Source organism: Girardinichthys multiradiatus, chromosome 7 (genome assembly GCF_021462225.1).
Source record: "Girardinichthys multiradiatus isolate DD_20200921_A chromosome 7, DD_fGirMul_XY1, whole genome shotgun sequence".
Lineage (NCBI taxonomy): Eukaryota > Metazoa > Chordata > Actinopteri > Cyprinodontiformes > Goodeidae > Girardinichthys > Girardinichthys multiradiatus.
The window spans coordinates 11,874,002-11,887,405 of NC_061800.1; the positions used below are offsets into that span (position 1 = coordinate 11,874,002).

The window sequence follows — 13,404 nt, forward strand, 5'->3', positions numbered from 1 at the left end:
TATATATATCCCATTCAGGGGTGGCTGTGGTGGTGTGCTTCAGATCTTGTCCTGCTGCTTAAACTCAAGTAAGCTGGAGCTTTAAGAGTTAGTTTAGAGGTTTTTGAAATGAGTTGGGATAATGTCAATATTATTATGCAATAGTCCCTTTACCTGTAGAACAGGTTATTACAGTGAGCTTGTTGAAAACATAAGTTCATTTTTATGGTGGTCAGATGTCTTTTAGACTTTAGAGGAACTTAAACTGAACATGATCATATCTGTAGGATATAACGCTATGTTAGCAGATATTAACAGTCTACAGTTTTAGCAGGACATTGCTACATTTGATGCAGTTTTGTTTGGCCAAACAATGTTTGTGTTCCCTGGTTACCCTGTTGAAGCAGCGTCATTCCTTATCCAGTATATTAAGGAGAGTGCATTTAATCCTTACAATTCCAATGCCCATACAGGAACAGGTTTCCAGGTAAGATTAATTAGCTCCCATGCAAAGATTTGTGTATTGTCAAATGTTTTGAAGACCTTCAGTGATGTAAAACTGAATAGGAAACCAAAGCCAGACTGCCCCCCAACAGACATCTATGTAAAAACTTAATCATCAAATTCAAACTGGATCTAAATCGCCAATATCTGCTTAAATCTAATTCAATCTATAGCAGTAGATAATATAAATTTCTAAATTTCTCTTGAAGGTGATAGATGAAAAGACACTGAGGTAGAAGGCCAATGTCCCCTTATGCACTTGGAGACTTAAAGAAGTGTAATAAAATATATTCTCCTGTGTAACAACCAAATTGCTCATCCATACAAGCCTTGCATATAGTCACTTTACATAGGGTGGCAAACACGGTCTCTGGGGTACCCAGTGGGCCACTGCTGACATGTAATGAAGCCTCCTAAAAGGATTATAGCGTAGACTGTGAAATGTGCTGAATGCGCCTGCTTGGTAGGAAGGGCCCTGGGGGCCCAAGCAGGCGAGAGAGGATTAGGTCACCCACTGTGTGTTTGAGTACCGTGTGTCATTTTTCAGACTTTGTTATGCCACTTCATGAGCTGATCCATTTACTCATTGTTTAGCATTCACTGGCTTGTATCAAAGGCAGGGGGAGACACAGAGGAGCAGCTAAACTCAAGTCAGCTCCAAGACGTCTTTATTTGTCCAAGTTATGATATATGAAAGTGACAGACTTGACATCTACATCCCACTATTAGAAGTGATGCACTAATGTCATGAAAAACAAGACATGACTATAAGAAATCTTTGGCTTTAGAATAGATTGTTGCTGCAGACGCACTTCTACAATAGTTTTTCCTGCTCACTCACCAAACAATCCTTCAATGTTACATATTTTGTTTATGGTAAAACTTGCAGCTTTATTTTTATGAATGTTTATAACTTATAACATTTGAATTTTTCACACATTGCAATTACAGCTGCAGGTCTTTTAAGATCTCTAATTAGCCCTTTTTCTTTTAAAATAGCTCCATCTCAATCGGGCTCAATGGGTAGTTTAAAGCCTTGTCACAAGTTTGGACTTTAACTAGGCCATTTTGCCACATGAAAATGCTTTAATGTTTGCCACTGTATTGCAGGTATGGCTGTATGTTTAGGGCTGTTTTCCTGCTGGAAGGGGAACCTCCACCCCAGTTTTAAATCTTTTGCAGCATCCCCCATATCATGATGCAGACACCATCATGCATCAAAGTGGGGATGGTGTGTTAAGGGTGATTTTTCTCATGATGCTGTGTGTTAAAATCATTTTCTCTCTCAAACTTGTGGGGCCATCACAGAAGAGCTTGATTTTATGTTGAGAATAGTTACGCACAAGTGTATTTACCAATTATGGGATTAACAGCAATTGGAGGTGGAAAAAAAAACATGTATGCATTTACTTTTCTAGTTTTTATTCCCAATATTGAGCTACTTTCTGTTTGTCTATCAGATAAACTGCCAAGAAAATACGCTGAAGTTTGAGGTTGACAAAATGTCAAAAGGTTCAAGTTGCATAAAAGCTTTTGCAATACAATGGATTTTATGCAGAAACATTGAAGTCAACCAGAATAAGGGCAACACCACATACCTTAGTCCTTAAAGCTGAATATTCCTTTCTGATCACTTTCCCATGTAAACCAAGAACCTTTTACTGAAAGTACAATTCTTACGTATAATGTAAACTCATTTCTTCACTCAGTTCTTTTTCTTAAATAAATTTCTTTGTTTTCCACTCAACACAATAGTCTCCTTTCCCTGAAAAACCCAACTGTGTTGCTTCCATGTATTTCTTGTGATCACTAACTTCCCATCTCCCCATGTTTTTTAGCTGGTCATCTCTGCTATATCCCTCTGTCCATCCTCATTCCAGCGCACTAATTAATCAGACCTGAACTTCAGCAATCTGTTTTCCCTTGGATTGCGTAAGCATGGTAAGTTATTTGTTTGCAGGGTGCCGAGATGAAATTAATATTTTTCTCCTGTTTGTTACAGCAACTTTGCTTCCTGGGCTGTTCCTTGTGTGTTTGCCTGCTGGCTGGAACAGGAGCAGCAGTTACTAAGCATGTCATCGCAGCCACATCTGTTAAAGAAAAGGTTTTCCAAACCAGGCTCGACAGCTACAGCTACCAATAAGTGGGTTGGCCTCATTATGTGCTCCTCTTACTAGGAAAAGTGCAAAAAAGTTTAACTTTGGCTAAATTTGAAGCTTTTGTAATCAATAAAGACTATATAAAAATATTTGTTTAGGTCTTTAGGTGATTTGGTAATTGGCAGGGTTTTCCCCCTTTCATCATGGAGGCCAGTTTTATGATCATCTATGCATCTTCATCTTGTAGCTGAATGAGGACAACCAGATATAATGAACCTAAGGACTAGTGTCAAAGTTTATATTTACCTGGTAGGTTGTATAGATGTTGCTTTAATACCTTACAAATCACTTGTGAAGACCGTTTAATCATCCGAACAAAGTGACACATTTAATCTGTATACATGTGGAGGCTGCAAGAAGGGAGCTGCAACACAAACCACAGTAGCAGACTCTGCAGGACGCCTAGGCTGAATGAAAAAAATCTAAACTAAACTTGTCAGGGGTATGAATAATTGTGGGCTTATCAGTTGCAGCAGGAGAGCAAAGAGATAGGATGGCTTGCTTCAATATTACCCGGAAATTAGAATCTAAATAAAAAAATGTCAGTAGCAATTTTTGAGACCCTTAATCTTTCTTTCTTTTACTGTATAAGATCTTGTTTTTTGTTTGCAAAAAAACCCCAAAAAGTTTAGGATGTGTCAAATGTCACCACCGTACAAAAAGACATCCAGTAAGACTAGAGGAATGATGGAGAAATACTGAAGATTTGATGTTCTAATGTTTGCAGCGGCCCAAGCAATAGCAACAGACCTCAGCTATTTCGAGCCTCCATTGTTAAAACTGATGAATGAGAAGCAAGTTGCTCAGCAGGTCTGATTTGTTCATATTTGGATCTCATTTATAAATGCACAATCATATGCAGCTGACATTTACATTCAGCGTATCATGTTGGACTGTGGTTCCTCTTCATTGGATAAATGTCACCACACTCACCTGCTTTGCCTACAAGTTTGGACCATCTTAAAATGTAAAAAAGCATTAAAGATGTGCTGAGAGAGCACACTGGTAATCATCACAGAGATTCTCAGTTTCCCTGCAGGTACCTGTCTGACGTCCTACTGAGAAGCGGCTGTCTGGATGCAGTCAAGAGGAGACTGAAGCCTTCAATTTCAGTTCGACACATTCAGTGTGTGACAAAACATCTGAGGGAGACCGATATTCCCTGGTGAGATCAAAGAGCCTGTCATAGGATACAGAGCAGTCCGGTCCCTGGCTTAGAGCTAAAGTGCTCCTTGTTCAACATGACGCAGGCAGACAGAGAAGACGAGCAGCACAGTTTGGAGATAAAATGGATCTGATGAGTGCAGCATGCGGATGGAGAAAAGGACATGTGAGGGAAAATATAGACTCTGAAAATGGAAAGTTCAAGAAATGCGTTTTGGATCCATGGGACCAAAAAAGCAGGAAAAATTCACTAGCTACTTTTTTCTTTTTCTGGTTAAGTTGCAAAGCTTTTGTTCTCATTGCTTTTTAGTTGCCTCCAGTGTTCCATTCAGCAAGTTCCACATTAACTTCTTCAATCCATCTCCGGACTTCAGCCAGGCTCCCTTCATCGCACTTCCTCTCTGCTTTTACCATCATTATCCCTGTACGTCGGTCTCTCTTCTCTAGCACCTCTGGGCTTCATCTGATGTTCCATCGCTGTCATCCTCCATCTCTTTAACTCACTCCCTCTATCTGTTCATCCACAGGATGGCTCTACCACAGTGTTTATGTCTGCAGAGTCTAGGCTTCTCTTTTAGATACTCTCTTCTCATTATAATACATAACAGGACTTGGCTTAATCCCCTGACCTTGTTACTGCTCGGTGTAAACTGCTGCTCTACAATCCAGTCATCCTCATCATTCTATCTTGTTCCTTTCAGTGCTTGATCACTGCCTCAGCATCTGGCTTTATTTCTTGTTCTACTTTCTCCCCCAACAAATGGAGAGCAAATGGATAGATGAACGCTAGGAAGGATGGATGGACAAAGTGAGGAGAGGATGGGCGGACAGGAGCGAGCAGACAGAAGGATGGATGAAAGGCAGGATGGATAAAAACCGGTTGGTGGGCGAATGGATGGATCAATGGATTGATATTTTGATATCGTGTGGCACTTGTGGCCTTTATTGACAGTAACCAGACAAGAAGACAGAAGGAAAAGGAGGAAGACATGCAGTGAAGGTCTCAAGCCTCTGCATTTAGGGCCTCCAATCTACCAATATACTACACCCCAGATGTATTATGGGGATTTCCATAATATTTTATTTTTCCAGATGTGGCAAAGAACTCAATTCCAAACTTTTGCAGACAGCCTATGAATATTGATAGTCTTTCCATCACCATCCTTAACAGAATGCCAGAACAATCTGGTAGCTGTCATCAGAGTTTAACTGCTTTGATTTATTGCAAATTCAAGCCTCAATTTCTGAAGCTTTTTCACAACATGGCCACATAAACACTATATAAACTGAATTAGGAGAGAGCCCGTTTGCAGTTTAAGTGCTAATATAGCTTGCCTTTTTTCAGCAGAAAAAGAATAGCAGGGTGTGAAAACAAAAGAAACCAATGTGCCATTTAGCGCTTAAACACCAAGAGCGACAATGAAAAACACCTATTGTTTGGAGCTTTTATCATAATCAGTCCACCCACATGATTTTTATGAAAAACTGTAATATACTGTAAATCCTTTTGTTTTGTGAGATTTGTGCTGATCTCTGGTACAAAATCCACATATGCTCAGAGGAACACATACACACTGGAGAACAACTGGGGAACTGAGTCCTTAGTGCAAGTAATAGTGCTTCCTTCAGTTCTACAGTTGAAGTATTAATATGACACCAGAAGCCCTTTCTGTTAGTGTAAGGGTCTCCTCCTATAAAAACAATGCCTTAATTCAACAGGGCAACTCGAGCAGATTGTGTCTCCAACGTAATGTGGCTGCAGACAAATTGTTCGCATCTGGAAGTAAGTCCAATGCTCCAACAATTAACATTGGCCTTTGTGTGGTGGATATCCTCTGGTATTAGCAGTTCAAGAATACATCCTTAATTAACAGATAAATATCTTAATGGAACTGCTATTCTGCTTCTTACATTTATGTAACATTTTCTGGACTTGCAAAATAATGTTAAATTTTCCTTTATGTAATCAAGTATTTAAGAAGCGCTAGTCTTAAAAATAAGACGTTTTCCAGTTTGTGTAAGCATCTAAGCCCTACAAGCTATTAATCGGATGTTTCAGCTGACCAGCAGTGTGCAGCAACAGATGTGCCTGGGGAAACACCACATTCCTCTTTGCTTCACATAGACTGGTCACTCTTGCTCTTTCTATGACTCGAACTTAAAAGACTTAAACCACAGAAACAATATGACTACAATTTCTAGATTTAAAAGCAGTTTTGAAAACTGTTGCTTTTCAAAACTTTGTTATGCCTTGATACAGGTAATCATCCCATGCCCATTTACTGTTTAGAATGGTGGTGACATTAGAGGAAAATAAAATGGAAACTAAAGGACAGCCTAAAGAAAACACAAGAGACAGACACAGGAGTAAACACAATCCATCACTGCTGATCTGCAATCTCTCCGGGACCCCATCCACCTTCTCCTGAATACTGATCTCCAGCTCTTCCTCTCTACATGAGTCTGCTTTTGTTGTTGCATCTATATTTCTTTCACTACAGCGATTCGGTCTTTCATCACTCTCTGTTCTCCATGCCCCTCATTTAGTTTTTCTCCAGGGCCATGATGGGCCTTCTATTTGTTTTAAGCAACAGATAACAAGACCATCTTACCTGAAGTTTTAGCTGGTCTGATGACAGGAGTAGAGCCATTATTTCAGCATTTTTTACTGCGACAGACCTTACTAAAACCTCTGAAATATTTGTCACATTTAATAATGAGTGGCTGCAGCTAAAACTCAGTACAGAAGCCAAAGGGGAAGTTTGCAGATGGTGGCTGGAGAAGGAAAGCGTAGCCTATGTGGGAGAAACGTCAAAACTCTAATCGAGCCACGGAGCCTCTCCAACACACAGAGGCAACGTCCGTTCAGTCATTTCTCCCAAGTCCACCCACTGCAACATGTCTTTTTCTTCTTATAACACTCTTTAAGGTCCACTGTAATATCAAAGACTGACAGGAAGTGATGCCGCCTAAAAAAAGTAGTAACACCCTGTGATACATTTGGTCACATTACAACCTGACTGTATTTTACAGTATTTTATGTGACAGACCAATAAAGTAGCTCATCAGAAGTTGAAGGGAAAACATACATGTTGAAATCTTGAGTTATTAGTCATGCGATTCCACAAATGTGGCCTTGGAAGGGTGGCCAGAAGAAAGCCATTAGAAGTCCCATTTACAGTCAGGTCAAGCCATGCGGGTCACATCGCAAACATGTGGAAAAAGGTGATCTGGTCGGATAAGAATAGTGTTGTGGTAGTTGGTCTGGACTACATTTTTACTTCGTCTCAGGGATTTTATTTTTCATGACCTGCCAAGATCTGTATAGTCTGACTCTATGAAATGGTTAGGTTAGTTTTCACTAAAACATTTACATCTACATTAAAATCCCTGTTATGGCAGTGGTTCGGAGCTAAATTATCATATGCAATCAGTTAATGCATTATGTCAATTGTAGGCTCTCCAGCAGCAAGCTGCACACCCTCTTATTCATCCCTTGTTTTCGAAGCCTGATCTGGCAGTGTGTAACCTGGCTGAGTAGGTATGTTCTCCAGGGAGGAGTGTGTTGCCAAGGATGCTTAGAGCGGTGCTTGGCAGATTATTACTATCACTGAGGACACAAGGCCCAGCACCAGGAGACTGCTTTAACAAGGTCAGTCTGCACAATTTCAGGAGCAGTAAGTGTGCGAAGGACTGCGGAAGGTGGCCTTAACTGTTCTGGCTAACATTTGCTCATTGCTTTGTTAACTATTAATGCAGATACGCAACAACTCCCCAGAGATAAACTTTAATGGTTGTCAGAGAATTTCACTGCTGTGGGCTGACTGCACCAGCTGGGAGGCTTGAGGCCCTTGCTGAAGGACATGTCCACTATAAGTAAAGAATCAGTTCCTCTTGTGTTTCTCATCCCTTAGCCATTCATCATTGTCATTCTCTCATTTTTTTATTAGTAACAATCACCTCCAAACATCCTCCACTCATCGTCACAGTCCCAGCACACAGAATCCTTCACCCTCTCCCCTGCTCCCTCCATCACTGTCTTCACCTCCCACGCTTCATTCCCCTCCTTCCCCACAACTCACAGCTTCTGTTTTTATTCCAGTGGGCTTTGATGAGTGTGTGGGTGAAGTGGGGACTGGTTAAATGACTGGGGACTCGTTAGTGAGTGGAGGTCAATTTCTTTTTTAATGCTCATAAACTTAAACACCCTTACAAGCTAAAGATACAATATGGCGAACTTTATCTTTGCTTTTGATTTTTCAAAACAGAAAATGTTTCTCTTCCGAGATAATTTCTCAGTTAGTAAACAATTAGCTGCAAACTACTAAAGCAACCAACCATTTACAATACAGTTAAACATTAAACTTTTAAATTCTTTTTGAGAGACAAAGGCATTCCATTTAGGGGGAAAAGCTGCAATTTCCACTTAATTCACACAACTTCCTGCACATTAGTTATGTATTTTACTAGTTTTAAGCAATAATTTTCTGTTGCAGGTTGAGAATGCCGTAATGAAGGGTGTCAGGCACTGATGAATTATTATTGATCATAACCAGACGTTACTATGTTGGTCCCTAAATTCCCTGCTTGCTGGAAACTGGGTTAGGGTTAAAAGGAATAGTCCAGCTTTAACACACACTAGCTGAAGACACAGGTCAAGCTTTGTCTGATTAAGGTGCAGCTGCAGACAACACAAACAGGCATGTTCCACCATCTCAGCTTCAAAAAGGATGTGTCCATTGGTGGGGTATCATCATAAAAGACAAAAAAAAAAGTGCTAAACTGCAAACAGGTAACTATAAAAATACAGCTCACTACAAATCAAAACAAACCGCTTTACAGGAGCTGCCGCCAGAAGTAAGGTGGATAAGAGTAAAGTTTAGTTGGAATGTAATGCAAAAGCAGTTACAATCTATACTTTATACTAGGATTGTCAAAATAATCAATATTTCGATAAAATCGATACTAAAAACATGAATTATTCAAAGATACTTATTTGTGTCAAAATGGAAAAAAACGGACCCATTCAAATTTGCCCAAATAATCGGACTTCTTTGTGCAGCGTAGGAGGTACTTTCTCTGTGAGGCAACAGACAGGAAAACGGTGACACGTTAGCTGAGCTAACACACTGATGTTTGAGAGTAAATTAAAAAGGGTCAGTAAAGCTGTTGTATCCGTAACAGTGAAGTAGTAAACCTCCAGGACGATACAGGCTAAAAAACATCTGTTTAAATATTAGCATCAGGGACACTGACAACCCAATGACTGTGTTCTGTTGGCCTGAGATCCCCCATCGACATGCGCTTCCGAGCTGCGAGGTTTCAAATCATGCAACGCTTCGCTCTACTGCGGTACGAATTAAGGCAAGAAAATGTTAATGAGCTGACGGCTCGGTCAGCTACTGGTGAGGCAATGAAACAAACCAGTACGACCCCCTCTATCACTCCTCTGTTTAGCTGTAAAGGCTAATGTTGCTAATAACAGAGGTTATGGTGGAGGCAGCCTGAAGCTGAACAATTTTAGCAGAAAAAAGCAGGAACCCAAAGCAACCTACCCTGCTGCTGTAGTTGACCACAAAAGAAAATATTATGCAAAATTATTGGAAAGACAGAAATTGTACAGGGCCGCTGCTGAATACATTTGCATGGACCAGAGCTTGGTTTACACTATAAAAATTATACGTTGTATGACCCAGATCCATGTTTGTTTTCAGACACAATTTCTTTTATTAATACACAATAAATAAGCAATTATAATTAAATTAAAGAATTGCACAATGGTATAAAAGTTTATTCTCCCATAAAGAATACTAACCTTTAGACTAAATGTTATATTTTCTACTGTTTTGTCAAATAGGGAGGTGAGACTTAAACGATAAATCTTTCTAAACGAGGACTGAATTGTCCTCTACTTATTGGCTTTGCCTTAATTACCAAAGTTAACATTTAGTCATATTTTAATAAATCATATTGGGTTATTTTTTTTTTAGAAAGAATCCTGTTCCTTCAAAAAATGTTTACCGCTGTATTGATGGAGTATCAAGTATTTTTCTTAGTATTTGTATCAAGTTTAATATTTTTGTATCGTGACAACCCTACTCCATACTGTTCTTTTTTTTTCAAAATAGCAGTGGATTTAAAAAAATTGAGTAAAGCTCAAATTCTTATAAAAGCTTCTATTTTCATACATGTAAAAGCACTGAGAAATTGTCACATTTAACATTAGTGTTAGTCGTATATCCTGCAGTTTTGTTTCCAAATCTCCTAGGCAAGTAGAAAAAAACGCTGAAGTCCTGACATTTTCACCCACTTGCTTAAATAAATCAAATTTCTAAATGTTGCAAAGTTGATAGCATTAAAACAAAACAAAAAGGTGCTCAACAAATTATAGTCAAAAACAATGCTTATACGATTAAACACTTACTTCCTGTCCAGAGAGGTAGTACGCTGCCAAAAGTCCCCCAATGAACCGAATGTTGACCTCAAACACTGACACCTCGGCATTCTGGGAAAACAAGAGAAGGATACAGAAATCAATAACGTGGTGCTTTAAATATTTAGATTTTGGTCTATCTTAATGGTAAAATGTGTCGAGGTAAACAAAGCTATGGAATACCATGCATAACACCAAAGTAGCCTTTTGATCCTTACATACACACATCCTGGAGATTTACAATAATGACTTCAACTTTTATCACAATATTTTGTGGCATCAATTGTGCTAACAGAAAAAGTACTTACAAAAACTCAACCTGGTGCTTTTGGCTTTAAATCTACCTATGCATATAGCCAGAGTCTTACAAACAATGCTTATCCATTATCAGACAGACCCTTCACTACACCAATCACATGAAACAGAGCTTCATTGTTCAATAGTATTCCATTTATCATTCTGTCATTTTTTGACATTTAAGCATAGCATTTATTTATTTTTTGTTCTTATGGAATAGTGGAAAAATAATAAGTGTTTTTGGGGTTTGCATCCTTAAAGGTGATCCTTCGTATCTCCAATTCTTGTCAGGGTCAGTTTGTTCTCCTGGTAGATGCTAAACAATATAAAATTACCAACCCCCAAGTTTCACTTAGTTTTCTTGAACAAAACAGCAAATAAACAAAATATTTAATTGGTCATTAACATAAATTTACAGAGCATAGAACCCTAATTAAATACTTTTATTTCTACACCTCCACTGGTATGTGGTAACTGCAAATTAACCCAATGTTGAAGCCCATTTTGTTTTAGCTCCTAAGTCACAAACGCAACTCATATGTAGCAACTGGCAGACATCCTAACAGTTGGAGCTCTACTTTACCTGACTGCTAACAGCCATTTCACCTAGAGTTAATGCTTTATATAGAAGAAGCAGACATTTCAAGTCTCTAATCCTGCAGCTTTCTGTTGTGCTCTGGGATGTTTTTCTAGTACACAGCCTTTGGTAAGTTATATTTCAAATACCATGCGTTTGGACTGTTAATATTTGTCAGTCTCATGATGCCAACACCAGATTACAGAAAATTATGGTTGAGATGCTAAAGCCTCGACTCACTGTGAATGATAGCAGTGTCATAATGACAAAAACAGAGAAGATCTGTACTGTTTAAATACATCAAAAGTCATTGGTTCAAGTGTTTTGGTTTGATGGCATGCTATAATGCAGTATTCCTCAACTAGTGGGGTGTGCCCCCACAGGGGGCGTGTTTAAGAGTCAGGGGGGAATGAAAGGCAAGGTGGATTCAACCGTCTTTATTCATAATTGAATGATAAACAAGACTCCAGTCACTAGGTGGAAGCAGTGTTCAAACAAATCAACAGGCTGCCTGTTCCAGTGGAAGAAGTGCACAGCATCGGTGTAAATAGAGCTGATGGAGGAAAGATGGAGAAGTTTCTCATCACAGTAAAAACAAAAACGGAGGATTTGTCAGTGGCAAGAAATGGGGTTAAACATAAAATCAGAAAATATGACCACCTTAGCCTTGGATTCACCATTAATACTGTCGGAAATGAGGAAAGACCTGATTGTGTTTTGTGTCTAAAAGCTCTGGCAGCGAATATCATGAAACAAACAAACCTGGAGACTTTACACCCAAGTCAATTCTTTCATCAAAAACTCGATCAGCATCGCCAACAGGCGCTACTACTTTTCGATTTGTTAATGAATGCAGCATAAAGACTAATCAGCGTCGCCTTCTGTTACGTAATGTGGGTTCTGAGAGATTTTACTCACCAAGTCCTGACCTACAGACACAGATTCATGTCCTTTTATGTCAAGGCCTGTCATGGATAGTCTGCTGCTGCTAAGACACCTTTACAAACCAATCCAGTGAAAGAGGGAGATTTACTTGTTAAGGCCCATCTCAATTTCAGTCACAATAATTTCCTTATCAGCAGATATCTACTATCTTTCACAGAACGCTGCGGTTCATGTGAGGATATCTGCCCTTCCTTTGAACAACACCCATCTTTTCTCATGATCTGTGAGCCGTTTGAAGCAGGACTGATTCTGGGCTTTTGGGTGAAAAGATCTGAATCACTCCTAAAACAATCGACAGCTCTTGCCTTTGATGCTGGGACTTTCTTTTCTTGAGTTGAATGAACAGAACACAGACCACATTACAAAAGACATTTCTTCAACTTCGCTGTAAATTAAAAGATAAAGCATTTGCAGCACATTTGTAACTGATCCCTATGAAAAGGCCAAGTATTTCTCTCAATCCCAATGATTTTTTTAAATGAATGAATTAATGCAAATGCTTAAACATCAATAAATATACCTCTAGTTGGGAGAGTAGCTGACATGTAAATTGAGAAATGTTTAGAGCAAACATCTGCAACAATTCTGCTAAATGGGAAAGAACTTGGTGACTGTTGTGTGTCTGGGTAGGTGGGTAGGCTCCTTTTAATTACAAAGTTTAAACTCATTTAGGTTAGAAGGAAACTATGAGTATTACAGCAGCTTCATTGGGAATTTTGGCAAAATATAAATATGGTTATATGTGAGCAAACAAAACAGGACAGATTGCAATATACCGTCAAAGCCCAGCTTGCATGGCGCAATTAATGTCAAATGATACCTGCATGTTTTATGTAGTTATTTCATTAAAAAAGATAAATACATTTGTTCAAAAGGAAATTAGAAGTAATTCTCGTCATTGGTTAAATGTACACAATGCTGTGTACAAATAGGTTGAATCTTCTCTAGATATAAGGTCAATTCTCTCTGTAGTATTCCTACAAACATCAGGACTCTCCATGCTTCTCATTCATAAACTAAGACAAAACAATCTGGCATAAAGTCGGTCAAATTTGACGACAACTGAGGAATAAGTCAGCCGGGGGTGTCAGCCAAAATAAATTCTGCAGCAGCTCCGTAAGCCAGGTGGCAAAGAAGCCGAGCACACGGTTTTTCCTCTAACAAAAGACTGACACAGTTAGCAAAAAGCTGCGAATGGAAAGGGAATGATAGGGAAACGGGACTGCCAGTAGAGTTAAAGATTACAGCTGAAAATCAGATCATCAAACTGGGCAGGAATGAGCTCGACAGCTGTAGATGATTTCCCTCACTCGATCTGCTGCATCAGCTGATCAAACTCCTCCACC

General features: G+C 39.1%; 1 protein-coding gene across 1 annotated transcript in view; it reads right to left on the minus strand.

The window, feature by feature from the left end:
• The window catches only part of man1a2 (mannosidase, alpha, class 1A, member 2), a 137,219-nt gene that overhangs the window by 43,475 nt on the left and 80,340 nt on the right, over positions 1 to 13,404 (minus strand). Inside the window, exon 6 of the mRNA XM_047369952.1 lies at positions 10,231 to 10,311. Within this exon, the coding sequence (XP_047225908.1) occupies positions 10,231 to 10,311 (81 nt within the window). The remainder of the gene's footprint in view (positions 1 to 10,230; positions 10,312 to 13,404) is intronic.